Consider the following 26393-nt stretch of genomic DNA (forward strand, 5'->3'; position numbering starts at 1 on the left):
ACATGGGCATCCCCCACTTTCCGATCCATGCGTGCACGTTGCAGGGGGTGGTTTATTTTGAGGATAGACCCTCTGGGACTACAAAGCTTTGCCTTTTGCTTATTTTTCTCCTCGTAATTGCGGTAAAAGTTAGGATTTGTTTTGAGTACACCTACCTGTTACTTCAGTAACTCACACCCAAAATGAGGGGGGGGAGGGAAATAATGAAGAAAACCCAAGAGACTGTCATGAAAACTGGACCCAAGTCACTATGATCAACCACACCATCCTGGTATTTCTATATCTACCTGAGAAAGGAAATAAGAGATGCGAGTGGAGAAGCCTGGCTCTGTTTCCCATCATCTCTGTTGGGTTTGCAGCCAGTTTGCAGCCAGCATTAGCTGCTTTAAAAGGAAACAGCCTAAACTCTGTTTACGTACATTTGCACTTTGCACTTGACATGTTTTAATCAATATGGTTTTATTGTCCGTAAAACTAATGAAGCTTAGCCTACCTAAGCCAGCTCCATTTCTTTTACGCCCTGTGATAGAGGGAGATGATGTTCTTTCTCCTTTCTTTTTCACGTCAGTGGTTTGGATTCCTAATGTAAATATAGTCTCTCCACCTGGACACAACCTTCCACCTAATTAATTCCGTTAATTGGGCGCAGTAATACCGCCAGGCGGATGCCTCCCAGGCCTGTAATGGGGAGGGGGTTGGATAAGCTCACCCTCTGCCCTCCCCGTCTGCAGGAGCGCCACGGGGGAAGCCTGGCACGAGATCATGCTGTCGTGCCTGAGTAACAGAGCCTGCGACCCGCTCTCCGGCCTCACCAAAAACGAATGTGGCAGCGATTTTGCCTATTTCTACTTTGTGTCGTTCATCTTCCTGTGCTCCTTCCTGGTAAGTCAGTCCCAACCTCTCCCAAAGTGGAGGTGCTGGTGTGGTTCCCCCCACAGCCCTTCCCTCCCCACCCCCTTGCTGCCTCCTTCTCCCTAATTATGATTTATACAATATTACAAGACAGCTTCACTAAAAACCATTTATCATCCTGGTGATAAAAATCCCTTTAATCCCCAAAGAGATCATTTAATCATTAGTTTAAAGAGAAGGTCTTTATCTTTCTTCTCACAGGGGGGTCTAATATTTGGAATTAAGCATTAATCTGTTTAGTCTTGATTTGTAACACGGTCCTTTGAAGAGGGGGACTGGGGAGGGCAGGGGGAGAACGGCCAAGATGACATTGGTTCACAAGTGCTTGCAGCAGGCAGCTGGAAGCATCACACTTATTTGATGCCTTGTGTTTTGTTTGCCAAATAAATGCAGTGATCATTTTCTTCTGCAGTGGTGCCACGAAAGCTTTAGATGTGAAAGTGCAAAGAGCTGTGGTACTTAATTTGTGCCCACGGCCATCATACGGGTTTGGGTCTAAGCTTTAATAGGTGCCAGTGTCTTTCTGATCACTTGCATGCATAAAAAGCTCTTTGCTCTGGGGGCTTCCTTCACTGTCCTGCACCACTGGGACAGAGGAATGGAAAACCAGGAACAGGGACCCAATTAAACTTCAAGCAGGACGAGATGAAAGTCACAGCTCTGAAATGTACCAAAAAGCAACTTAATCAAGCCTACATTCTGTTCCATGGCTTTGCTTTAAAATGTACGATTTGATGGTTTGTGCAGCTAATCCCTGCTATCATCAGAAACCTTTAACCAGGAAAAAGAGGTACATGTGGCGGTTTGATGCTGGGACGTGGCAGTTTGATGCTGGGTATAGATAGACCAACTTCAATGGCCACTACTGAGATCCTTTGTCCAACTGCTGTTGCCCCTTTGACATCCTGTGGTTTATTTCTTCTGCACATATTAAAAAATGTGGAGCCCTGAAAGCTTATACAAAGTCAATGCTCCATTTAATGATTCCTTCAGCACTCTGTATTTTAAAGCCAAATTTTCTCCTTGTACAAATCCCTAACCCAACATCAGACATTCTCATTGTTATTTTCAAGTGTATTATTCTTCCTAGAGCTTTTTCTTTAAAAAAAAACCCAAACAACACCCCCCCACCCCCCCCCGACTCTCCCTCCCTGGCTCATGTCAGCCATCCTGGAGCGTGTCCAGAGAAGGGCAACAAAGCTGGTGAGGGGTCTGGAGCACAAGTCTGATGAGGAGCAGCTGAGGGAGCTGGGGTTGTTCAGTCTGGAGAAGAGGAGGCTGAGGGGAGACCTCATCGCTCTCTACAATTACCTGAAAGGAGGTTGCAGAGAGGTGGGTGTTGGTCTCTTCTCCCAAGTGACAGTGATAGGACAAGAGGAAATGGCCTCAAGTTGCACCAGGGGAGGTTCAGGCTGGATAATAGGAAAAATTTCTTTCCTGAGAGAGAGTGGTGAAGCATTGGAAGAGGCTGCCCAGGGAGGTAGTGGAGTCACCCTCACTGGAGGTGTTCGAGGAACGTGTGGACGTGGCACTGCGGGACATGGCTTAGTGGCCATGGTGGTGTTGGTTGATGGTTGGACTTGATGATCTTAAAGGTCTTTTCCAACCTTAAGAATGTTGTGATTCTGTGAAATATAGTAGCAGAATTGGAGGCGGGAGCATATCTGTGCAAAATACAGCTTTGCGTGAGCTTTGTCCCTGAGTCAGTGCTCCCACAAACCCTTTGAAACCAGACCTGGGCTTGCTGGCAGAGAGAGGGGAGAGCCCTCGCGACGAGCCAAGGCAGGGAGGGCAGGCTCCAAAAATAGGCAGCAGAAAGCCAAGCAGCTGGACTGCTGCGGGACAGGGCTGTCACTCATTTCTTAAAATGCATTCAGCACTTTTTTGCAATGAAACTTGTGGCACCCCAGAAGCGATTAAAGCGTTGCAGAGCCACAGCCTTGCCAGGAGGGCACGTTTTTATGGTTTGTTCAATGTTGTTACACCATAGGTTGGGGTGGCATTGGATAATGTATTTGGGTTTAAATGTTGTTTCTGACTCTTTGTGGATGTCCAGCTTGACAGAATTTTCCTCCTGTAATTTACACTGCTGAAAAATGTAAATTGAAATTTAAAAATATACAGAAGTTTAGAAACAGCTGTACACAAGCAAGGGAAAACTGTACTGAGCCATGGCTGGAGCTGGGAGCGATGGAAAGGGACTTGGGATCAAGGGGCAAGCTCTCAAAAGTTTTGCTGTCTCTTGATGCTCTAGGGGTACTGTGTTACATGTGGGGTACCTGCAGCACGTGAGTGAGCCCGGCTGGTGTGGTTATAGTGCTTGCAGCCTTTGAACAGCTTATTGAGAGCTGGTTTGGACATCCCCGACCAGTACTGCATGGTGCACCGCAATGAGATCCCAGGGCTTGTCTAGGCTGTGTTGCACGGAGACCCTGAGAGCATCCAGGCATGAAGTACTGGTTCCCCAAACCCAGCAGGACTGTTTGATGCAGCGCTGCGTTCGAGCTGACAAGCCCTAATGCTCAGCCACAGGAGTGAGTTCACGCACGTTGCTGCAGAGGCAGAAGCCTTGTTTGCAGCTGAGGCAGTAGCAGGGCTGGTGTGTGCTCAGCTCCGTGCTCTGCAGCTTGGCCTGAAGAAGACCCTTGGCCGGTGTAAGATGCCCCGGTGCCCTAGCTACTGATACGTTGAGGGCTGGGTTCTGCTCCCAGCTTTCTGTTGGGGTGGGTTCTAAAAAGTAGATGGAGTAAAGGTCTGGGAAGTCCCTGATTAGCATTTGGTGGCGATATGGTGATTCATTATGGGCTGTGCTTGTCTGTACTGGTGGATCGTGTGTCCCAGCAAGAGCTAAGACCCTCTCCTCCCTCCAGCTCACATAGGAATATGAATTCTTTAAAAATGCACTAACCCCAAACTCCACTGCCTGATTTTCTTTTAACAACTGGCAGACCAGCTGGGGACATCCATATTCAGTTTAATTCTGCTCGTCCCCAGGCGAGAGCTCACAAGCTGCTTCGCCGCGGTCCTGCTTGCCCAGCGTGGTGCAGAGGAGCAGCGCTCATGGCAGCAGCTCAGCCTCCCTACAAAAGTCACAACAAAGGTAGAAAGGGGCAGTGTGTCAGTCAGGTCTTTATCCAGCACAGGAGCATCCGTTCCCGCGTGCCCTCCTGCTCTTCCATTCTGCTGGCTGCAGCTTGATCTTTTCCCATTGAAATCCTCGTGACTCTTCCGTTGGCTTTAATAAGAGGAGAATCTTTATATGCCAGAAGCGTTTGCTGGGCTCTGTGTTAGACAGCGGCCATTCGGAGAGGAGCCTTTTATGTGTCCTGCCCCTCATCTTTCTGGGGATCTTTGAAGGTTTGAATTGTTGTGAGTCTAAAATAGGACGTTCAGGCTGAAGAATGTTTTTTTCTTCTAGCTGTTCTTGTCTTGATGTGCCTTGCTATGAAAGTGCTGGAAGAGTTTACGTCACCCGCTTGGTGAGGCAGCCGCTGCAGCCCGTGGGCTGGTCTGTGCGGGCGTAGGGTGAAGAAGGGGCGAGGGAGAGGTGCTGAGCCAGTCGGGCTCTTTGATGGGTCATGCTGTAGGGCATCACCAGGCATGGGGATGTGGCCAAACCGTCCGCCGTCAAAAGCCGTGGCAAACCTGCCGCGTACTGCAGGAAGTGGCTTGCAGCGTGCAGGGGAGGAGGAGGAGGCAGCCGGGTCCCCAGGGACCCGGGGCTAAGTTCATAGAGTTTATTCTCTGGGGAGCGGCTGCTTCTTGTAGAAACCTCACACCCTACTAAGGGAATCATACCTGCTCCCTTTCCAGCTTTTCCTTTTCTTTCCTTTTTTGCTTTCTTTCCTTTTTTTTTTTGCTTTCTTTCCTTTTTTGCTTTCTTTCCTTTTTTTTTTTCTCTCTAACTGTACTATTGCTTCCTCTCTGCAGATGTTAAACCTGTTTGTGGCTGTGATTATGGACAATTTTGAATACCTGACAAGAGACTCCTCCATCCTTGGGCCCCATCATTTGGATGAGTTTGTTCGTGTCTGGGCTGAATATGACCCAGCTGCCTGGTATGTACACCATTATACTTACATGTGGAGAAAAGGATATACGTTGTGTATAAATTCCATACCTATACACACAAACAGCCTGTTTTAATGTGAGTAAAGCTCCAGAAGGAAAACGACTCCAAAGCTTGAGGTAACATTGGTGGTAAATGCTCCAACTTCAGTTCACTGTGCACTGGAGATGAACAAACCTGATGTCATTACAAGGGCATTTCCTTCAAATAGACACGAGATCGACATAAATCAACAAATCAAGAAAGCAAAGCGCACCCTCCTCCCCACACACACACAGCCAAAAATTAATAGGGTAAATTCAAATTATCTTGGCTAAATGGCCAAGTAGAAAAGCTGTTGAGCATTTCCAAAGGGAGCTTTGATTGCCTTTGGTTTCTGCATCCCAGTTTGGAGATAAAAATATGCTGAATCTCTTGCCATTGGGTAACTTGAGAGGCTAGGCCTTGTTATCCCTCTTTTGTGCAGCATTTCTCTCCTCGTTGAGGACCACCTTAATGGTTTCACAAATGCTGTGCAGAGACCTGAGGCCACACAAAAAAAAAATTCAAGTCTTCAAGGTGCTATCTCTGCCTTAAAAGGAGATGATGTACCCCACTGCTTTGCATCTGAGTCAAGTGCTACAGGCTCAGACCCCCTCATTTCCTTTCACCCACCTATGAGGCAGCAGGGAGTGACGTGATGTTTCTCAGCGTAAGGGTGGTTTGCTGAAGACATGGGATTTTTAAACAGACTTTTCTCATCAAACCCAGTATTTTGATCTTGGAAGGCTCCTTCTAATGACATCAAATTGTAGAAGGGAGTTTTGTTCTTCTAAATAATGTTTTAGCTTTTGGACTTGCAGTTGAAACATAAGACGTGTGAAATAATAAGAAGAAAATGCAATAAGGCTGGCCTTGGAAGCGTTTCAGTTCTCAGTGAGCCTCTGATAAAATCTTCCTGATATATGAGTGTGTTAAAGGAGGAAATGGCTTTCTCACAGCCAGATGGTGAGGTGTTAGGTTTTCTGGGTTTATCTCTTTGTTTTTCTTATTCGAAGACACTCGCAGGGAAAACTGCACACCTGGGCTTAGGTACCACGGCAGCGGAGGAGTGGCAGTGCGCTGTGGCAGACCCAAGAGCCGCTGCTGAAGCATTTTAAGGAAATTTTTTTAAAATGAGGGAACGGCTCTGACCAGTGATCACTTCTAGAGCAAGGCTGACTTTAGCATATTGCCTTTCTCCATTGCCCAGAGAAAGCTACTGCACGATAGTCCTGGTGACTGTGTTATTTTAATTTCCAGATGCTCTGAGATACAGGTCACAGTACTTTCCTTGATATTCTGCAGCTTGGGAATTTGCCTGTTGGGAGACTTTTTTTTTAATGTAAAGCCCTACTAATTTTGTATCCATTTTCCTCTCCACGAGTTACTCTGCCATGAATCTCCTCTGTATTTGTAATGAAGCTGCCTCCAGCTCCTCCAATCTTTCCACTCTTTTTTGTTTCCCTTCAGTAGAGACAGATGCAGAAAGTGTTTGTATAATCAGCATCTCAAACTCCCTGCTAGGATGCAATTAAACTGCTTTAAAATCTCAGTTAAATTGATTTAGGCTAACTTTAAATATAAACCTATTCCAAAATGACTGCATTTCTCTGAACTATGTGTGATTTTTAACTAGCTCAAAGCCATCCGTACTACGAGCCTGCATATATCCTGCACACATACTAGCAGCTTGTAATCTCCGAGCAGATTTTCATTACCATGTGCTTTGTAAGACAGACAAGTCCTTTGTGGGTATTTGGCAGGCAGTAAATAGATTTTTTTTTTTTCCTTTTTCAAATCCAGTCCTATCTCTTACCACTAGAAATTCTCAATGAGACTGAAAACTTGGGAGTGCCCGTTCTCGCCTTAAAAAATAGTCTTGGCTCTGATGAGCGTCTGTGGGAGGAGTAATGCACCTGCAAGGGAAAAAATTAGTATCAATATGCTGTTTTAATATTTATGTGTTCAGGAACTTTCCACCCATAAGAGGTACACGCATTAAGTTTACAGAAAGATTTGCTCGCTCTATTAACTCTGAGTGCAGAGGTCACATTTTGTGAGTCACTCAGGGGCCAAACCTTTTCACTTCTAGAGCTGTTAATACAGGATATGTCATACATTAAGATCCTAATTCTGGTTTTCTCTAACTTTGTTCCCATTTTGCTCTGGTGTGAAGCTATTGATGTTGGCAGAGTGACCGGGGGCAAAAGTGTGAATCAAAGGACAGCCAAGACGTGATGCTCGAGGCTTGATCCTAAAACATGGGCATGGTCTGGATTTTCCATGTGTGAATAGTTCCACTGAAATCACTTAAGTTTTCATAAGTGGGACTAACATTTCCGCAACTTAAAAGTAATCTGAAATCCGTTTACAATTTAAGGCCAGAACAGATCTTTTCATCATTTGGGCTGAACTTCTGTGAAGCTCTGGACATGGTATTTCACAATAACTGTCCATGGACTGAGCTTAATAACTTGTCTTTTAAGGTATGGCTCCCAGCAGTACAACCCATTTTGATCTGAAGACACAGGACTTTAGAGGACCCATTTTTTTATTCAGCTGTTTGTTCCACTGGTTGGTGAAACTCATTGAAAGAAAATGTCGATCCGTTTTTGTTTTCCATGCCAGCCATCTCCTTTTAGCATTTCAGCTCCCAGTATAGACATGTGTAGGGGAACGCTGTGTAGGGGGATGGTAAATAATCACCGTAGCATAATTTGCAAGAAAGAAGACTCCCAGACAGTGTTATCTTATGCTTAGATCCAGGTGAGCTGGTTCCTACTTCCATCTGTCACTAATTGATCGCCTCTCTCACAGTCTCTTCTTTGATTGTCCCAAGGAAAAGGGAATTCCAGTGTTTGTCCACTTTCCGTAGCTTGAGACCCTCGATGAAAGATGCTGCATGGGTAACAAGTACAAGTATTGTTATACTTTTGTCATATAGATAATATTTTAAACATAGGCTTAATGTGTGTGTATTTACATACCTATTTCCAGTATCACCTTTGTTTTTGTTACAAAATCCAACTTTCTGTAAACTTTTCTGGGGAAAAACATTCAAAAGGAAGTAAAAAAAGCAGCTAGCAGCTGTTGTTCTAGATGCATGTCATGCTCAGTAGAGGTAAGTATGGGGAAACTTGGATTTAGGGGGGCAGAAGCCGCGGGCTCACAGAAAAAGAGAGAGCGAGAGAAATGGGGCGCACACAGTAGTTTGGTCCAGGGCTGGAATTAATCAGGGAAGGAGTGAAAACACTGAATTTAAGGATGAACTGGGAAAGAAAAGAAAATTGGATTTCTATGAGCTTTTATTTGTTCAAAATACATATAAAGTGAGCGCTTTGTCACTCTTATACCCACCTTCCCAGTGCATGCCTAATAGAGATGCTGGAAATGTTGGTCTTGCCATCCCATTCCCATTAGTTGCTCCCAAGGGCCGAGGGAGGTGCTACTGGCAGCACCTTCAGCGGTCAGGAGGAGGTGAAGGTGCTCCCAAGGGAGAGCTTTTTCTTAGCTATCTGAGGTAAAGGGATGCTGATGAAAATAAACAAAACTCAAATAGATTTAAACAACCTGGGAAAGAATCCCTGTTTGTTATAATTTGCTGCCGTGATCTTCCAATGCAATACATCTGCTGGTTTTCAAGCCTTCCATGGACTCTTAGAGAGCTCAGGGAACTGCTCATATATATTTTCTACATGCTGATTTTATAAAACCATTCTAAAATTTCGGTAAGTTTCTTGACTCAATTAAACCAATATACTTTTTATAACCACGATTAGGCCTGCAGCCAGGACTTGCACTGTTCCATTTGATCTGTTTCTGAATTAATAGTTTTGAGTCGATTGTCAAGGTTTTGAACAGACCTTAATTTTTCATATCCAAAAGAGCAGTAATATTGAAGGAGATATTCCAGCTTTCTTTATATAACGTACCAAAATAAACATAGTGAAGCCAAATAATCTCATTTTTCTTTAGAAGTCTTTTTGATGTTCAGTAAGGCTCTTTTTGTACATGATTTGGTTACTTACAAAAGATTAAGAAATCTAATCCTGCTATTAAATTAGCTGAAAATATTGCTGGGAGTTAATGAGACTGACCATAAAGCTACTTCAAGGCGTCCGATTTCACCTCCTGGTGATGAAGGCTGGATTTTCCCAGTGCCAATGGCCAAGACGGCTCTCGAGATGGCAGTTTCTGGACTTCCAGCAAATTGCTTATTGCCCACGAGGCAGAGTACAACCCTGCTGGGGTTACGTAAGTGGTAACAGTGGAAGGTAAAGGCTCCCAAGCTCTTTTGAGCCAGATAATTTGAATCCCAGTAATAATCCATTAAATAGGCTGTTTGTGTGCTGCAGGCTCTGGTTTTGTCAGGCTGCTGCAGCACATGGGTGGTGGGTAGGGGCCATCTGTAGGCAGATGCTCAGGCACAGGGAATTAAAACGTTAGTGATAAAGGTAACCAAGTGCAATGGTTGGAAAGCCTTGCACATGGCACTGAAGGTTTCACAGAAGAAAATCCAAGGTTATAGATTTTGTTGAGCAGTTGGAAGTTCTCTCTCTCTCTCTGTGTCTGTTAAAGTGCCTCCTTCATTGCAAGCCCCGTTGCTGTCAGACTAACCTTGCTTTTCAGCGTGTTTTGCCCTTCCAACTTCTCCTGCTTGCCTGGGGAAAAACTGATTCCTGTTGGTTTTTGCTGTCGTAACATCTGATGTTTTCTTTCCAGTTGCCGGATTCATTATAAGGATATGTACAATTTGTTACGTGTAATTGCTCCACCCCTGGGCTTAGGAAAGAAGTGCCCTCATAGGGTGGCATACAAGGTTTGGAACTTCAGAGACTCCCTCCAGCATTTTCAGTTCTGGTTTTGTTTCTTTTTAAACCCCCCTCCCCGCCCCCAGTGCAAATGCAAACAGTACAGAAAAGAAACTGTAACGTAACTAACCCCTTGCCTGAAAAAAGGAATGATTGACTGACTGCCTCCTTTTTCCTCGATGCATCTCTTCCCCGTCTACTCCCACACCCCAGCTGGCTGGAGACAGGCAGCTTTATGAGACAGTGAACCCTCCAGCTTCCATCCTGCCAGGCCTAGGTGGGAAGTGTTGGGGAAAAGCAGCACAGAATCTGAGCACTTTCTCTCTATAGATACACACTGGAGAGAAATGTCTTCCCAAGATTTCTAGGGAGTAGCAAGTCCATTTTGTTTGGTCTTCATAGCATTGTCGCTCTGGTTGAATGACCAGTGTTTGAACTCTTCCCTTTCCTGAGCTGAAAAGACATTTGATCAGGGCACTGGTTAACTGGGTGGCAGAGTGGGATGGTTACCTAGGCTGGGGAGAGATGAAGGGATGAGCTTTTCATAGTGCAAGAGCCAGAGATCGCCTTGGGAGCAAAATTACGTCTCTGAGATCGTAAGCTATGATGGACTTCCAGTGAAACCTCCTGCCTCATGGCACAGGAAAAGTATACTGTGCTTGGGAGCTGAGGTGGGGACTTAAGGACAGATCTTGCCAATAAATCGGCACGGGATGACACTGGGGTCCCAGTTACAGGCAGGGATTTTCTTGCAGCCAGTGCATGGAGAGCAGAAGATGAAGGAGAGAGAAGTGGAAGCAGCCAGCATGGAGCTTGCTTTTCTCTTTCACTGCAGCCTAGGTGTTTTCCACACCTGGTTGGGGATTAAGAGTTAACAAGCATTGCAGAGAAGGCATGAGACCCTGTACCTCCAGCCGGGGAACAGGGGCAGAAGAGAGAAGCCAGGGGGAAGCCGTTGGCTGTAATTACAATTTGTGTCTCTCAGCAGCCTTTAAATTAGCTCTGGGCTAGAAAACCTGGGTGGTATTTTAACTGCATCAGTTACCAAGGACAGGAATAGATGTTTTTGGCTTGGTAAGTTCTCTCTTCCACCCCCTCCTGTATCAATGCTTCACATAGGAATTGAGACCCATGTCAGGGCAGCGGGCTGGTGTGCGGGTGCCTGCTTCTGTAGCTGTCCTGCTTGAGAAAGGGGGTTTCATCTGGGTGCTTAGGTCTTGATTTCCCTCCTAGTATAGCGGAGATGATAATACTGTCCTGCTTTTCCAGGGGTTAAACATTAATTAATAACGTACTGCAATATACTTAGGTCTCATCAGATGACTGGCAGCATAGATTTGCACAATATAATAAGCAGGCAGCTCGCTGGGAAAACAAAATGAGATTGTCATAGTCATGCTCCCAGTTTCAGTAGTCAGAAAAAGGCGAAGCAGGAGAATTCCTCACTGTTTCTGCATCCCTTGCTTTTCAGGGCAGGATTTTGTTTACTACCAACATGCGCTGAAGGTAGATGCCATCAATAATGGGCTGGTCTAAGGGCCTTTCCCCAAATCTCTGTAATTCCCAGTTCCCTCTAACACGCAGGACAGCCAGTTGCCCTCGGCGGTGGAGACAACCAGTTGACATTGGCTTGATGAAAGAGGGGCCCCATCAAACATAAGGGAGAAAGAGGTCCCCTCTCCACCACCTTCCTGCAGATGGAGTGCTGGACTCTGGTTTTGTCAAACCTGAATGCAGGCTGGAGGAGAAATTCAGGCTGGCTGAGGTTTTGTAGAGTTGCACCCTTGGCTTGGAGTTGGAGCAGTCCCAGTCTGTCCCCTGAGCAAACACCCCAGGACTGGCTTTTTGCTTCTCTCGTAGCCCACAGGCTAACCTGAAAACCAAACTCTTTATTCACTGAAGGAAAGCTGAATATTTTCTCCAAGCCCTACCTCTCCCTGTCCCATAACTCTGCCTACCAGCTCTCCCCGGCATGGTGAATACAGCCTCTTGATTTGACTGGTTTGGGGGGGTGAGAAGGGGAAGCATCCCTCCACCCCTGCAAAGAGCCAGCCAAACCCCAGCCCTCCCCACACCTTCTCCACCCTGAGCAGAGACATCAATCATTCCCCGCAGGGACCCGCGTGCCGAGGCGCAGCTCTGGCCACGGGACGTCCCTGCAGCGAGGAGGAGACGTTGGGCGTTGAAACAGCAACGGAAGCGGAGAAACCTTTCTATTTACCCACCTCTTTATTTTGGTTTTGTTTTCCTGAGAAATCTGATTAACCGGATCTCTGTTTTCTTGTTTGCTTTCCCTTCTCTCTCCTCCTTTTCATTTGCTCCGTTGTGTTGCCTTTTCCCCATCCCCTTCCTTTCTGCCCCCCCCAACCCGGTCTGGTTTGATTTCTGTGTCCTCTTGCTTTTGCCTCCCTCCCTTTGACTCCAAGCGGGCGCATCAGTTACACAGACATGTATGAGATGCTGAGACACATGTCCCCACCTCTAGGCCTTGGAAAGAAATGCCCTGCTCGCGTTGCCTATAAGGTAGACCAACCCCCCCTAGAAACTCCTGCCAAACAACCAGCTTTTTGTGCCGCGGCTGAAGTGGGTGACGGTTTTCTGTGGCATTAGTGTTGTTCTCCTGGACTTTTCTGGTGCTTTCTCTGCTTTCCAAGCAGACCGGGTTTTGGATCGTCTGCTTTTTTTTTTTGGTTTTGTTTTTTTTCGTAACCTTTTTTTGGTCTTTGAAACTATGGCACATCAGTTTGTCTTTCTAAGTATGTCTCCACTATCTCTATCAGTGTTTCTATCTCTCTCTCTCATTCTGCTTCCATTTAGGCTAATTTGGGGAGGGAGGGTGCTAATGAGCAAATTAGCCTGCCAATATGACCCCCATTTATCTTCCTACAGCTCTTTGACCGTCCGTTCTCACTAGCCCTTCAGTAGTGTGTTGTTTTTCCCCCCCCTCTTAATTAGATTGGAGTAGTTAGAGTAGGCAGTGCTGTAGGAGTTAGCAAGTTATTAAACAGAGGCAACACCAGAAGGGCTCCTTAAATACCCTCATGAAAGAAATTATTTTAACAGAAAACATTTAAGACAGTAAGATGAAGAAATCACTCAAACTTATTGTTTATTCTGGAAAAACTTTTTAATTGAACGAAAAAAATGCATTATATCCAAAAGGCTGCTAGCTGCTGCCTTTCAGACACTGCCTGGGTGAACGCAGTGGAAACTCAGATAGACACAGAGCCGAAATTATGGAGCAGACCCAGACCCCGCCAGTTAAAGCCAGACTGCTCTCCCAGCAGCTCTCATGGTGCTTGGAAATTTGCATTTGCAGGGGCAATTCCTTGGAAGCTTTTAACATTGAACCTCACAGTTTTGGAGGAAGAGGTTTGTTGTAAGCATTTAAACATTGGTGTAATTGAGCACCCATCAAACTCAACAGGGTTTTTTTGCTGTTGACATCATTTCAGCCACCACCAAGCCTTATTACTGCACCCCACCATGCTTGGTGCAGTGGCTCCAGATCACAACAGCCCCTCCACTAGTGCTCGTTTTTTCACTGAGGCCATATGAAAGCAAGATTTTGTAAAGAGACTCAAGCTAAACCCTAACGTCGCCCTGCCTTTATGTAGGGCGCTTAGCAGCAAGAACTTGTTCAGATATGGCTTCCTACAAGATCCTTCCTCGGTGTGTTAGGATTTAAAATAAAAAGAAAATTAAACATAACCTTAAAGTCAGACAGTTAGATATCTTTTCTGTACTCCTCTTGATTTGTTTCTGGCCACTTTTGTAGCTGCTTTAAAAGAGCATCTCTATTACAAGCAATTCGTACCCACCATACTGTAACCAAGCTTGAGAAACCCAGCTAGGGCAAAACGCCAGCTCCCAGGTCTCAGCTATTTCGGATAGATGAGTAGATAGATAAACATCTTTATAGAGGTACCAATTATACACAGAAACCCAATGATTTTAAAGTAATCAGTGTCTCCTTTTAGCATCTGTGAGGTTTGCATTGACTTAAAACGGAGCTGTGTCCTGCTGAAAGCCCGGCAGTAGGTGTTTGCAGCTGGGCAAACAGATCTGCTCTCTCATCACATGTGTACCAGAAGCATAAAGCTCTCCCTTCCCCCCCCGCTTCCCCCCCATATCTTGTACAGTTAAAAAAGGAAAAAATAAAAGGGGGTAAAAAGATCATGTGTTAAAATAGGCATTTTAAGCAAGCCTTTTGGCTGATTTTCATAGTGTGGCATCTCTGTGTGATTGCTCTCAAGTGTTGCAGCAGACTTTCCGCAGGCAGAGGCACTGCAGATGTGCCTTCCCCAGTCTGTCTGTTCCTGGTGAGTTAGCTGGTATCTCGTTTAATTTGTCTGTCCTTACAGAACAAATCCACAGAATGTGGGTAGATATGAATGGTTTCTTTTTAAAATACAGACTCCTGATTTTTTTAAAGACATTTTTAATTTTTACCCATCTACTAAGAAACCTCTAAAAGGTATCTGTGTATGACCAAGCCATAAGCAGTGATGGGTTCAAGTCAAACAGCTCATATCTAGACTGAAAATCAGATTTCTCTGAGCTTGGACGTGATAAGATTAATTTTGCACGTTATCAAAGAGCCCAGAACTACAGAAATAAGGTCTTAAGACCAGATCTGAATTTTTCCCATGGTATAAGGCTGCAGCCTAGGCTGACCCCCACTGCCAGCGATGGCTGCTGATAGAACTGAACCTCACGGGGAGGCAGTACCGGTTTTCACTCCCTCTCTCCTCCACTTCCACGTGCAGTGCTAGCAACAGCATGTCCACGGAGACAGATTGGTGCTGAGCATCTTCCCCCAGACGATGGCTGCGTGTGGGTCGCAGCGGCCCCCTGCCCCACACCTGCCGGCGGCGCCCCCCCCCCCCCGGTGTCACTCTTGCTGTCCTCCCACAGTTGAAGGGAGACGTGGGGAGGGCGGTGCAGCCCACCCAGCCACACACACCTCCACACGGAACCAGCGTGCAGAGGGATGACGACCCCCTTGTCCTGCAGCCGTAGCTCAGTCAGTGCCGACAGCAGCCAGGGCTTTGTCTCTGAGCTGGTTTTGCTCTCTCCCTCTGAACCAAATGATTTTTTAAAAACCTTCCTGTTCTGTCTGGCAAAAGCTCTTTTGCCCCACATTTCCACCCTTTTTCTTTCCATATATATTTTTCCCAGTCCTCTCTGCAAAGATTTTGTGTGTTTTCCCCCCCGTCTTCGTCTGTGTTGCCTTCTCTGTACGTGCACACTGTCATTTTGTTTGGATTTTTCCCTCTTTGCAGCCTCCTCAGCTGCTGTCCTTCCTTTCTGCTGTTTTCTGGTTTCCCTTTCTCAACTGTTCTCCTTGGTTGGCGTGACCAGCCTCTGCGATTTCGTGCGCGTGGCTTGCTGCTTGCCCGGAGGTGCATGCGTGGGGTCCTCCGGCCGCGCTGCTCGGGCACCAGGAGAGCTCTATCCCGCACTGGAGGGGTGAGAAAAGGGTGAAGGAAGTGAATTTTAAAATCTCTTCTATCCAGTCAGATGAAAAGAGGGAAGAAAACCACTTTGACTTCACTCTGGTGTCTTGGGATTTGATTGCTTGTCTATTGTCAGATGAGGAGGATGGTGGTTTTTTCACTCCATTTACAGTCATATATTGAGACTTTGAGGCCTCTTAGACAGACTCAGCTTGTCTGTAGCAAAGGGTCCTGGGTTTTTATATGGCATTCAGTAGTAGCAACACGGGCGGAGCGGCAGCCAGCTTTGCCGTCACTTGGGGTCAGTCCTTCCTCTGCACCACAGAGCTTTGCGTGCATCTTTAGAGAAAACGGGAGAAGGAAATGCCCATGGTGCTGCTGAATCTCTCTGGCACTACAGTGCCATCAAGGTATCTTGCGGATATCTGCAAAAGCGGGATTGAAGGAGCATTTTTTTGAGAGCCTGAGGGTGTGATTCTTAGGAACGGTGTGGTGCTAGGAGAGGCAATAAGCCAAGCCTTTCCCCACTGCTCTTCAGAGTCATCTTTTTACCTCCCTCTGCGGGGACAGGAGAAGACAGCATCGCCAGCGGGCACATCTCCACCTCTGTCCGAGCCCAGCTCTAGGCGAAGCTTCGCATGGAGTCTGCAGGGCGATGCTGGCAGCCGGAGGTGGCTCTTGACTTTATTTTATGGTTCTGTTGGTGCTGTCAGGTATGGCTTTGCGCACCCTATTTCAAAGGTGATTTATTGCAGGGGTTAGGAGGGCTCTGGCTCTCCCTTTATCACCTCCTGACATGGCTAGGACCTCTGGATATGTGATGGGGGGTGATCTTGGGGCTGGGCTGGCTCCCCATCTGCACCAGGGCTGCACCTCAACTTGCCCGCCACTGCCACGTGGATTTTAAAGTCTGGATTAGGTCCCTGAAGGCTAAACAAGAGTTTGAACAGTCCATTTGCTAGCTACCCGGCCTTGCTACCTCTTCTGCACAGGGCTAGCGTTATGCATCGCTTTTGCTGGACAAGGAGCAAGACTGCACCTACTGAAGGCAGGATGACCACTCCGTGCAACAGGTCCAGTTGTGTGCCAGAGACAGAGCCCATGTTTCGGGGCACAGACCTGGCTCCTCTGTTGGCCGTGGGAGAGAGGAAGGCCATGGCCAGGCTCTCTGACACAAACAGAAGAGTTAAATGAGAGTAGAATAATCACAAGTAGGTCAGGGTGAATTATTCATAGCAAATAATTTATTCACCAAACTCAGCCTCGTTCCCCACAAGCAGCGCTCCATTGTCCCGAATTTATTCCCATTTGGGGATTATTCCCAAAGCAGTTCTTGTCCCAGAGGTGGCGTGGGAGCTGCTGATGGGGCGCTCAATAATTGAAATCCGTCAGGGTGCCAGCTAGTTTTCCTGGCATTCATAGCCCAGTGTGCTCCTCTTCCTGCTAATGTTTGGACAAATGTGTCGGTGAATAAAATTTACAGTGCAGATATTTCTGTTCGGTGCTCACTTTCTGGGTCAGGCTGGGAGCTAGCAAGAGACCTTTTATCCTGGCTTTTGACACCGGGATGAATTTTCCCCCATTTCTCTAACATGTTCCCTGCCTATTCAGACATTGTCCAAGAAGTTTCTAAGCAGAAGATCTGCAGAAACCAAATGCTGAAAGGGCATAAATTCTGTCACTTCTGCTTGACACAAAGGTTTGGTTTCTCATTAGTGATGTCTTTGTTTATTTGCAATTAAATCACTACCAGAAGCGGAGGGGTGTCTGCACCCCTCCTGACCACACAAGTAACCAGAGCAAAAAGCATTGCCTCCCTAACCCCGGCTGTAATCGGTTACTACCTCGTTATCTGCACAGAGTTAATTAGGAGACTCTAGAGATAGTATTGCAGCTTCTGCCTCTGGGGCCTTTTCCTGCAGAAACATTAACGAGCTCCCCTCGCCCTCTCTGGCTCGGGAGGGGGATGCCTCCAAAACCGCCTAATTAAACTCAAGGGCTGGAGGAGGGTTCCCCAAGCGCAGTTGGGAAATAGGAGCGGGGACTCCATCTGCTGCCGGCTGCTTTTCCTCAAATGCTCTTGGAGGAAATTGGAGACGAGGGGAGGAAGAGGAGCAGCACGGGGAGTAGGGAAGCCCTTTCCTGCCAGGTCTGGGAGCGATATTTACCTTTTTTCCCTGCTCCCCAGTTATTAATTCACCTGAACGCCCCCCATTTGTGGCTGGCAATTCCCAGGGCACCCCAAGTGATGCAAGCTTTTTACTAGTGTGGGGAAGCATCGGGTCCCCTGCCATCTGCATCAGCAGGCTTGTATGTTTTCCTTCTGGGGCCTAGAAAGATGGAAAATTATCCAAATCAGATTTTTTTTTTTTAAATCAGATTTTTGCATCGTATTCCAAAGCACAAGGAATTGGTAGGGCACAGCCTTGAAGTGCAACTTCAGCCAGAAGAAACAGCAAAAGTGTGGGGAGATGTTAATTTTACTTTAAACTGTGTACAGGCTAAACAACTGGTTCAGGTTTTTTTAACCATGTTGTTGCCCATGCTGTATGAAAAATACTGAGATTTTTCTCTGCTATCCTGGTTAGGGATGAAAATCAAAAGTTCTTGATTTAATTTTTCAAAGAGCAATTTTGGGTCAATCAGAATGTTTGGCTTCGAGAAATGTTACCAATTTCAGTTGGATTCCAGTTCCTTTTAAATGGGTCCTACAGAAATGTAAATGACTTAAAATATAGGTAAAATTAGAAAGTAGCTTTGAAAGGATTGAAATTTCTTGCTCTGCACGTGTTGGAAGGAAACACTTTTACGTTAAGGTTGTTTTATAATATTGGTGGGGGGGAAATGAAGATTTCTTTCTGTTTGCAGTTTCAGTCTTTTAGTTGCATTTCTGGGGCTAGGAAAAAGCAGCAGACGATGTGCGGGGAAGTTTGGGTGCCAAGTCTCTCCTCTGGGGTGGCTGTACCGATATCTGGCTGATTCCTTGGCTCCTCTGGGTGTCAACGGCGGTGCGGGGACATGGTGTGAGCATGTCTCACCACAATGCCTTCTCCCCTGCCTCCCCCACATGGTGTGGTAGCAAAGTTATTTTGAATCAAAGATGAATCAATTCCTTTCTCCTAACTGCTTCATCTTCAGCAGGAGCTCTCCCAGAAATGTGGTATATCCATTTGAGCAACATATTTTCTCATTCCGTGCTTCCAAGAAAGCAGTTTCCACTGATGTCGAGAAGGATCTGGGGGGGCTTGTAGCCAAAACTTGTTGGGCTTAGCTGCAGCAGGTTGTAAGGCACTTCTGTTGATTTAATGGCTTTTTTGGCTAAGAAATGGGCAGCTGCTTTGCCCTGCCTTGCAACCTACCTTGCAAAGCAAGTGCTCCTCAACTGGCTGCCAACAACCTGCCCCAGGGGAGGACAGGGAGATGCATCCCAGTTTGCCACCCCGACAGAGAGCAGAGAGGGAGACATCCCACCCAAGCCAGACCAAACCTCCCCTCTGCTGACGTGACTGCTAGAGCCGGCGGTCCCCAGCTAGGGGCTGCGACATGCAGGAGGACCTGCACAACCACCACACTCTCTTTTGGCTGATGGTTTATCAGATCGGAAATTGCCAATGACCTAAAGGTGTCCGGGTTGACCTGTTTGACCAGTTTGCATCTTGAGATGGAAAAAATGCTGTAGACCAGGCAGTGCAGAGCAGAGGAGGGAAGGGATGTGTTCTGGGTTGAGACTGTTCCAGGTGGCTCTTTGCAGCACTCCTACTCAGCACGTGCAAGTGAGTTTTGCTCAGCCAACCTTTCTGCAAGTGTGCATTCCCTTGGAAAATCTCCCTCTAAATCCTTTGTCCCGGATTAAAATTTGGGAGGAAAGACCTTCATACAGCATTGCTGCGTATAGCTGTGATGTGGCCTGTGTTCTGCATCTATTCCCTTTGGGAAATTGTCCTAGAAAGTCAGCTGGGGGGACCTGGGACATACTGGTCCCAAAATGTTTTTCGCTGCTAGTTTTTGTGAGGATAGAGCTCTCCTGGGAGGAATTATTTCTCATCTGCTTGTTCTTCACTTCCATGCATCTTCTTTCTCTCTCCATCCCTTAACTCTCCCTCCCACTGAACTGGGATTCAGTGGGACTCTGTAAGTGGTAACTGTGGGTTCACGTCGATATAATAATTTTGTAACTTTTTGTGTGCTGAGGGCAGAAGTCTGAATTAAAATCCTGTTTCATTTGACACAAGTGAACAGAAAAAATTGCTGTGGCGTTGCCAGCATTTGATACTATCATTGAATTATAAAGGGAGGAGAGTCTTGGCTTTGATTTCCCTATCTCTGAGGCTTGTCAGACATGGAAGATAACCTCTGGGCATGCTTTAAGAAAGCTTTTTGAGACAAACCATTGTAATCTCAGACTTCACGAGACAGGGTAGGTTGTTACACGAGTCTCTTGTCCCTGCAGCATGCAATGAGATCCAAAGACGTGTAATAAGATAAATAAGGAGGTCTCGGCTCCTCTGAATGTCAGCTCACTTCAGAAGCAGACTGTTTGCACTGGACCAGTGCCCTATGCCCTCCATCCACCCCTGTCAGCACCAGCAGCACACGTCCCCCCGGGGCAGGGGCGGGGGACATTTTCTCCTTGGCTGGCAGAAGGTACCAGGACTGGAGTCTGTCCTCTCTCAGGGCACCAAAATGCCTAAGGCAGCTCAGTTCATACCTCTGGGAAATTGCGTGTCAGAGATTTCTCTAAGCAGGGAGGCTAACCCAGTGATGGAAAGGGTGACCACTTCTTCACTCGCCAGTCTTGGCTTGGTTTTGGGTAGAGCGTAGGAGTAGGAGTCAGGGCTCACACCCAGCGCTCTGCCCCACTCTGCTTCTCGCCTCGCATGAGACTCCAGGCAGGTCCCTGCTCTCGGCTGCACCATGTTTCCCTTCACCAGCAAAAAACTGCCCATAAGCAGCAGTGCTTCTACCCCACAGCTGCTCCCGAGCCAGCGAGAACAGTGAGTGGGGTTGTACGAGGCACCTCTGAGCCACTGCAGTTGCATCTGAAGTGAGGATTGCACCAGCAAAGCTGCATCTCTGAAAAACATTCACAGCCCTTGACACTGCGTAGTGTGATAGTGTACAGAGCCAAAGTGGGATATGGCCCCTTCTGTGCGCTCTCCGCCGCAGCAGTTTACTGCCTTGGTGAGCCTGCAGCCCACTGCTGACTGCGCTTAGATTTCTTTAGCGGCACGTCGGGCTGTTGTTAAACAAAGAGAAGGTTTCTGTACAGCGATAGGGATCAAAGTAACAGCCTAAGCAGCTTTCAGATGTGGATGAAATTCCCTCCTGAGCAAGGGGCCCAGGGCAAGCTAACACTTGGTTTTACAGGCTGCTGCGAGGCTCTGCTCAGACAGATTAACGCCCAGCAACTTCCTCGGGTTGCACGTACCCCTGGAGAACGGAAACGCAGAGGCTTATCTGATATGGCTCTGGCCGAGGAAGTTTCTAAACAGCTTGTGAAAGCTGAGGAGCTGGGAAATCATTAGGTTGCCGAAGGAGAAGAAATCCATCCTTTAAATGCATTGCTAAGGTTATCAGCAAGGCTTGGAGAGTGCTTCCCCCCGTCTGCATTTACGTGCTCTGCTGCCAGCAGTGTTATGGGAGCCACAGCTTTCCAAAGCAATCTCAAGTACTTCATTGCTTACAAGAACGATGAATTTGCCCTATCAGAGGTCACCCTGGCTGGTGATGGGGAAGGAGTTGCTACCAGGTCTGAAGATCTTGGAAGATACTGATCCTGAGGGACTACTCCATGTTTGGACTGGAAGAACATAATTGGGGGAAATTATAGTCCTGCTCATGTTAATCCAGCCTCTTCCCCTATGGGTAAGGTCTCGATGGAGCTGTGTAGCTCATTGACTGGTGGGAAAGGAGAAGACATTCAGAGGTCCCGGGATGCCCACAGAGAAAAGAGGTAAGAGACGGAACCCAAGTGTCTGCAATGGAAAGGATATTGCACTCCTTTACCTATTAGCAGCCAGACCCAAACTCCCCCCAGAGTACTTGAGCCACACTGCAGGGCTCACCAGCCTTATTTCCCAGTGTGCTTCAGGCTGTGTATGAAATGCGTCATCACGGGACCACTCCGGAGACTGCACAGGCCCTGTACAAAGCACTCACGCCTCCAGTTGTCATTGTCACCAAAAGTGCCTTCCTCACATCCTGCTCACTGGCAAGGCCACCCGCACAGCTGGAAGAGGCACAGTCACTTTCTGGATGGAGCTGCATCCTCGGATGGTGGATGCAAATCCTCCATCATCTTACTTCATTCAACAGTGCCAGGTCCTATTTGTTGCTATTGCTCCTGTTGTAGAACCAGAATATAGGTGAAGGTAGCTGGTGTAGGAAAGGATGGTGGAGGTGGCTTCATGGTTTATATCTTCTGAGCATGCTGCTTTGGCAGGGAGAGCTGTGCCTCTCAGCTGAGAGGGTTTTTTTCCACTGGCAGGGGTGACGGGTACCAGCCACACGTCTGGAGGCTGCAGGTAGGAACATAGCTGGAGACTGTCAGGAGCAGGACACCAGGCTGTGAAATGGGATGAGGGCATTCAAACTGGCTTCTTTTGGAAGAACTCTCTTTGTAGGATTGCAGTACAAATGCTGGCACATCAATGGTTTACATCACTAAAGCCACCGTTACAGCTCAGACCCGCTCCTGAAAAGGAGCTGACATCGATACAGAGAAGATGTGTTTTAACTCAGTGCACAAAAGGTTAACGCGCATTTGTGTGGCTATTTCTAAGGGCTCGAAGAGGGGGAGGGAAGGGGTGGCAGGGGGAGGAATCCTGACCCCCGCTCACAGCCACTGCATTTCTCTCTCCAGCGCCTGGTGCGGATGAACATGCCGATCTCGCCTGAAGATTTAACCGTCCACTTCACGTCCACGCTGATGGCCTTGATCCGCACTGCCCTAGAAATCAAACTTGCCTCAGGTGAGAGGGAGGGGATGTCTGCCAGCAGGCGTGGGCTCAAACCCCAGCTTGTCTGTTGGCTTGGTGTCCTCCCAAAACCACCGAAAACCTGATCCAGGTGGAAATTCTATTTTCCTATTGCCCATCTGCCATCTGCCAGTGCCCGAGAAGGAGCCTCAGGGACAGGATACAGAGAGGGGTCCTGAGCGTTGCTCTGCCTTTGGGGTGGCCGCATCCTGGCATCCCTGCCAATGAGACATGGAGAGCTTTGGCCATTCCAGTTGGGAGCTCTCAGAGGAGAAGCACTGTGCGTGTGCTCGTTGCTGTATAACAGAAATGAGAGTTTCCACACCTCTTAACTATCCCAGCATGAGAGAAAAACAGCCCCTCCTCTCCGATTGCTGTCTGCTGGCAGCGAAGCAGGGGCTCCAACTGCCGTGAACTGCGTTCCGCCTTAAGATAAAATTAAATTATTTAAGTGTTTAATCAGGCATTTACTTGACTTCCCAATTAAACATTGCAATGTAACAAAAAGCATTGGCCTTTCCTCTGGGTCGTTACACTATTTAATCAGGATGGCTGGGGTCAGAATCAAGGCATGACTGGCCAAAGCACTTTTATACCTAATTTAAAAGCTAACAGGAGGCAACAGTGCTCTTACAAGCAAAGGGCAGGGCGGGGTTAGGATGTTGTGCTTTTCCTAAGCGGTTTTAGGCCAGCTGTTCAACCTCTCTGTATTAACTGAGTTGCTGGAGCATGTCCAGAGAAGGGCGAGGAAACTGGTGAGGGGTCTGGAGCACAAGTCTGATGAGGAGCAGCTGAGGGAGCTGGGGTTGTTCAGCCTGGAGAAGAGGAGGCTGAGGGGAGACCTTATGGCTCTCTACAACTCCCTGAAAGGGGGTTGTGGTGAGGTGGGTGTTGGTCTCTTCTCCCAAGTGACAAGTGATAGGACAAGAGGAAACGGCCTCAAGTTGCGCCAGGGGAGGTTTAGGTTGGATATTAGGAAAAATTTCTTTGCTGAGAGAGAGTGGTGAAGCATTGGAACAGGCTGCCCAGGGAGGTGGTGGAGTCACCATCTCTGGAGGTGTTCAAAAAATGTGTAGACATGGCACGGCGGGACATGGTTTAGTGGGCATGGCGGTATTGGGTTGATGGTTGGACTTGATGATCTTATAGGTCTTTTCCAACCAGTGATTCTGTGATTCTGTGAATTACCTCCCTCATATGTTGCTTAAACTTTGTCTTTGATGCTTTGAGTAGACACTGCTGGAAGAAGACACAATTTTGAGGCCACTGGGACTCCCCTAGGGAGTGACACCTAGTATCAGACATTCATTTCTAAGGATGCATTTAGGACTGCCTGGGATTTTAGGGGCCAGTGCCTGATTTTAGTAATAACCTCTAGATAAGGACACTGAGAGTTTGTATTATTCTAGGCTTCTAGTTACTAGCAATGGTAATTCAAACAGCCTTTTTCAACTGAAGAAGGCTTCCCCCACCCTTTTCTTTGGCTGCACACTGGAAGGGAACCAGAGAAGAGAGCTCAGCTGATAGCACTGGATTCTTTCTAAGGTTTATATCTGCTGTGGGTTGTGAGGTTTTGACCTGTTTTGTTGTTATGTGCTTTGTTTGAATAGGTTTCATGTGCTACATTTAATTGAGTCTTTAGTGGGACTAACAGGCCCTTAATAAACCCTCCCTAATGAGTTTCTGTGCGGAAGTTCAAACCACCACGTAGCAGAGTACCCAGAGTCTCCTCCCATTACTTTTCTCTTAGAAAAATAATCTCTGTCATTCAGATGAACTACTTAATTACCTACTGTGTGGTGCATTCACTTGGGAGCTGGCCTGTTGGCTTACATATACATTAATCACTTTCCACTTGTGTATTGAGACTCACTTTGGCCATTTGAATAATGCCGCTGTGTTCGGCTTTCTGTTTTACCTTGTGATGTAGCTGCTGTTTGATGCTGCTGATTTGGAACAGCATGCTTACGTCTCATTGCCAAAAACTTCAGGAAGAGTTGTTGGTGGAGAGGATTTATAATCAATCATGACGTTGCTCATAGTCCAGCACCTCAGACGAGGTCCTTTGCATCCCACCTGGGAGGTGCTGCCGCTTTCTGCTGACACCACCCAGCACCCCAAATGAGCAGGCACCTGCAGTTGGGTAGAATAAATCTGAGCTTGAGTTTAAGCCCCAAGTAACAGCAGAGGATCAGCAGGTTGAAGTGATGATGTTCCTGCTGAGTTCACACACTTTTGTCACGGAGGAGGTCACCGGTTCCCTTTGCAACATCTGCTGCAGCTGGTGCCGGCTTGGTGTTCTCAAGAAATGGGAGTGGGGGAAATGCCTTCTCCTGTGCTTGCTGTGCAAATAGTGGTATGCGCTGAAAGGACAAGGATTTTCACTCTTCTTCGTGTGCCTCTTTCTCTCCCCTCCCTTTCTGCAGGGGGTGTTAAACAGCACCAGTGTGATGCTGAGTTGAGAAAGGAGATCTCACTGGTTTGGCCCAATCTGTCCCAGAAGACTCTGGATTTGCTGGTGCCTCCTCACAAACGTAAGTGGTTCACCAGCAAGCACCCAACCCATCCCAGCCACCTAAGAAGCCCAGAGTAGGTTTCTCCCTCCTTGCTTGCTCTGTCCCTAGCCCCATCTAAGTGCACAGTCATCTAGAGGACGCAGCAAAGAAACCAAGTGCAGGTCAGCTTCCAGGTATCCCCTCTGCAGGGTTCAACAGGAGTAGGGAAGCTAAGGTCACATCTAGGCATGTATTTCATGATGCTACAGCAGATTTGCAGTACTTAGAGGTAAAACAACCACCAATGCCCTGTGTGGCCTCTTCCACAGCTTTTTCATAGCTTTGTCTGCCTCCAGCCTGTGCCTTAGAGGACAGGAGAGCAATTTCTACCATCTGGGCTCCAGAAAACCAGGAGAAGAAAATTAAAGTTTGCTGAGAACTTACAGAATCAGAAGTGAGGTGTTTTGGGGCTAAAGGCCTTTGTGTTACGTGATGATGTCCTGGGCAAATGTGCTGAGAAAATGGAAAGTTTGACGTTACCTTGATTGGCCAAGACAAGGGCTCTGGATTCCTGATTAATGGGAAACAGTGCAGAGCAATAAAGGCATTGTTAATTAAGAAAAATGAGGGAGCTGAGGAGCTGCAAATCAGTGGGTAGTGACTGCTTAAGTCTTTTCCTCCCCTCCTCTCTTGATGCCTATATATCTGCTGCTTTAACTCTTTACTCTACAGTAAGTGCTTGGTTGCCGTGCAGGGACGGGCTGATAGCATAGCTGTGAGGGTGAAAAAAGACATCTGGAAAAATGAAATACTCTTTAAAAGTATATTACCCCATTATGCCCCAGTTGACTGAAATTCTAAGAAATAGGAATACTGCTTCTTTGTTGATAAAAAGCTGGCTGTAGATCTGGTATTAATTTAGCAATTCTTCTGTCGGCAATGCCATGGATTTTCCTGTCTGGTTTTCTTCTACATGGTTTCTGTGAATGTTTGCCACAGAGAACTAGAGACAGGGGCCATCCTCCTCAGATGTGAAAGGCAGCAACAGGCAAAGATCTGAAGAAGTCTGTTGTAAACTTTTCTTGCTCATTTTTCTTTTCCCCCCTTTTCTGTGTCTGTTTTGCCTCATTGTTCTAATGTCACCTCCTCTTTCTCCTTGTTTTTCACACCCATTTGTTGTTATTTCTTGTGCCCTTTGACTTATTCTCTTCTCCTGATCCTTTCCTATTCCTCATCTGGATGTTTCTGCTGTGTTTCACCTGGCAGCTGATGAGATGACTGTGGGGAAGGTCTACGCAGCGCTGATGATATTTGACTTCTACAAGCAGAATAAGAACAGCAGGGACCAAGTCCACCAGCCTCCCGGAGGCCTGTGCCAGGTATTCTGCCAAAAGGTGTTCTTCTTGTTCCTCCCTCTTGGGCAGTCTTTTCTCCAGAGATGGGCAGCTCCCACAAGAGTCACTGGGACATTTTATCCAGGAAGTCTGGATGCTTCTCCAGGCAGGATTTGAAAATGCTGTCTCAAAAATGGAAACCTCTCCTGAAAGTCTCTCTTTCTCAAAAAATAAAATAAAATAAAAAATTCGTGCAGTTACCTGTAGGTCTGGAAAGATCTTTTCCAAAAAATGTCAAGTGGCTTGGCAGTCTAA

General features: G+C 47.1%; 1 protein-coding gene across 1 annotated transcript in view; it reads left to right on the plus strand.

Annotated features, from left to right (window-relative positions):
* CACNA1B (calcium voltage-gated channel subunit alpha1 B) overlaps nucleotides 1-26393 on the plus strand; it is a 302202-nt gene that overhangs the window by 263651 nt on the left and 12158 nt on the right. Inside the window, exons 39-44 of the mRNA XM_059828688.1 lie at nucleotides 732-882; nucleotides 4843-4970; nucleotides 12240-12336; nucleotides 22135-22243; nucleotides 24676-24783; nucleotides 26011-26123. Of these exons, the coding sequence (XP_059684671.1) occupies nucleotides 732-882; nucleotides 4843-4970; nucleotides 12240-12336; nucleotides 22135-22243; nucleotides 24676-24783; nucleotides 26011-26123 (706 nt within the window). The remainder of the gene's footprint in view (nucleotides 1-731; nucleotides 883-4842; nucleotides 4971-12239; nucleotides 12337-22134; nucleotides 22244-24675; nucleotides 24784-26010; nucleotides 26124-26393) is intronic.

This window comes from Gavia stellata, chromosome 24 (genome assembly GCF_030936135.1).
Source record: "Gavia stellata isolate bGavSte3 chromosome 24, bGavSte3.hap2, whole genome shotgun sequence".
Lineage (NCBI taxonomy): Eukaryota > Metazoa > Chordata > Aves > Gaviiformes > Gaviidae > Gavia > Gavia stellata.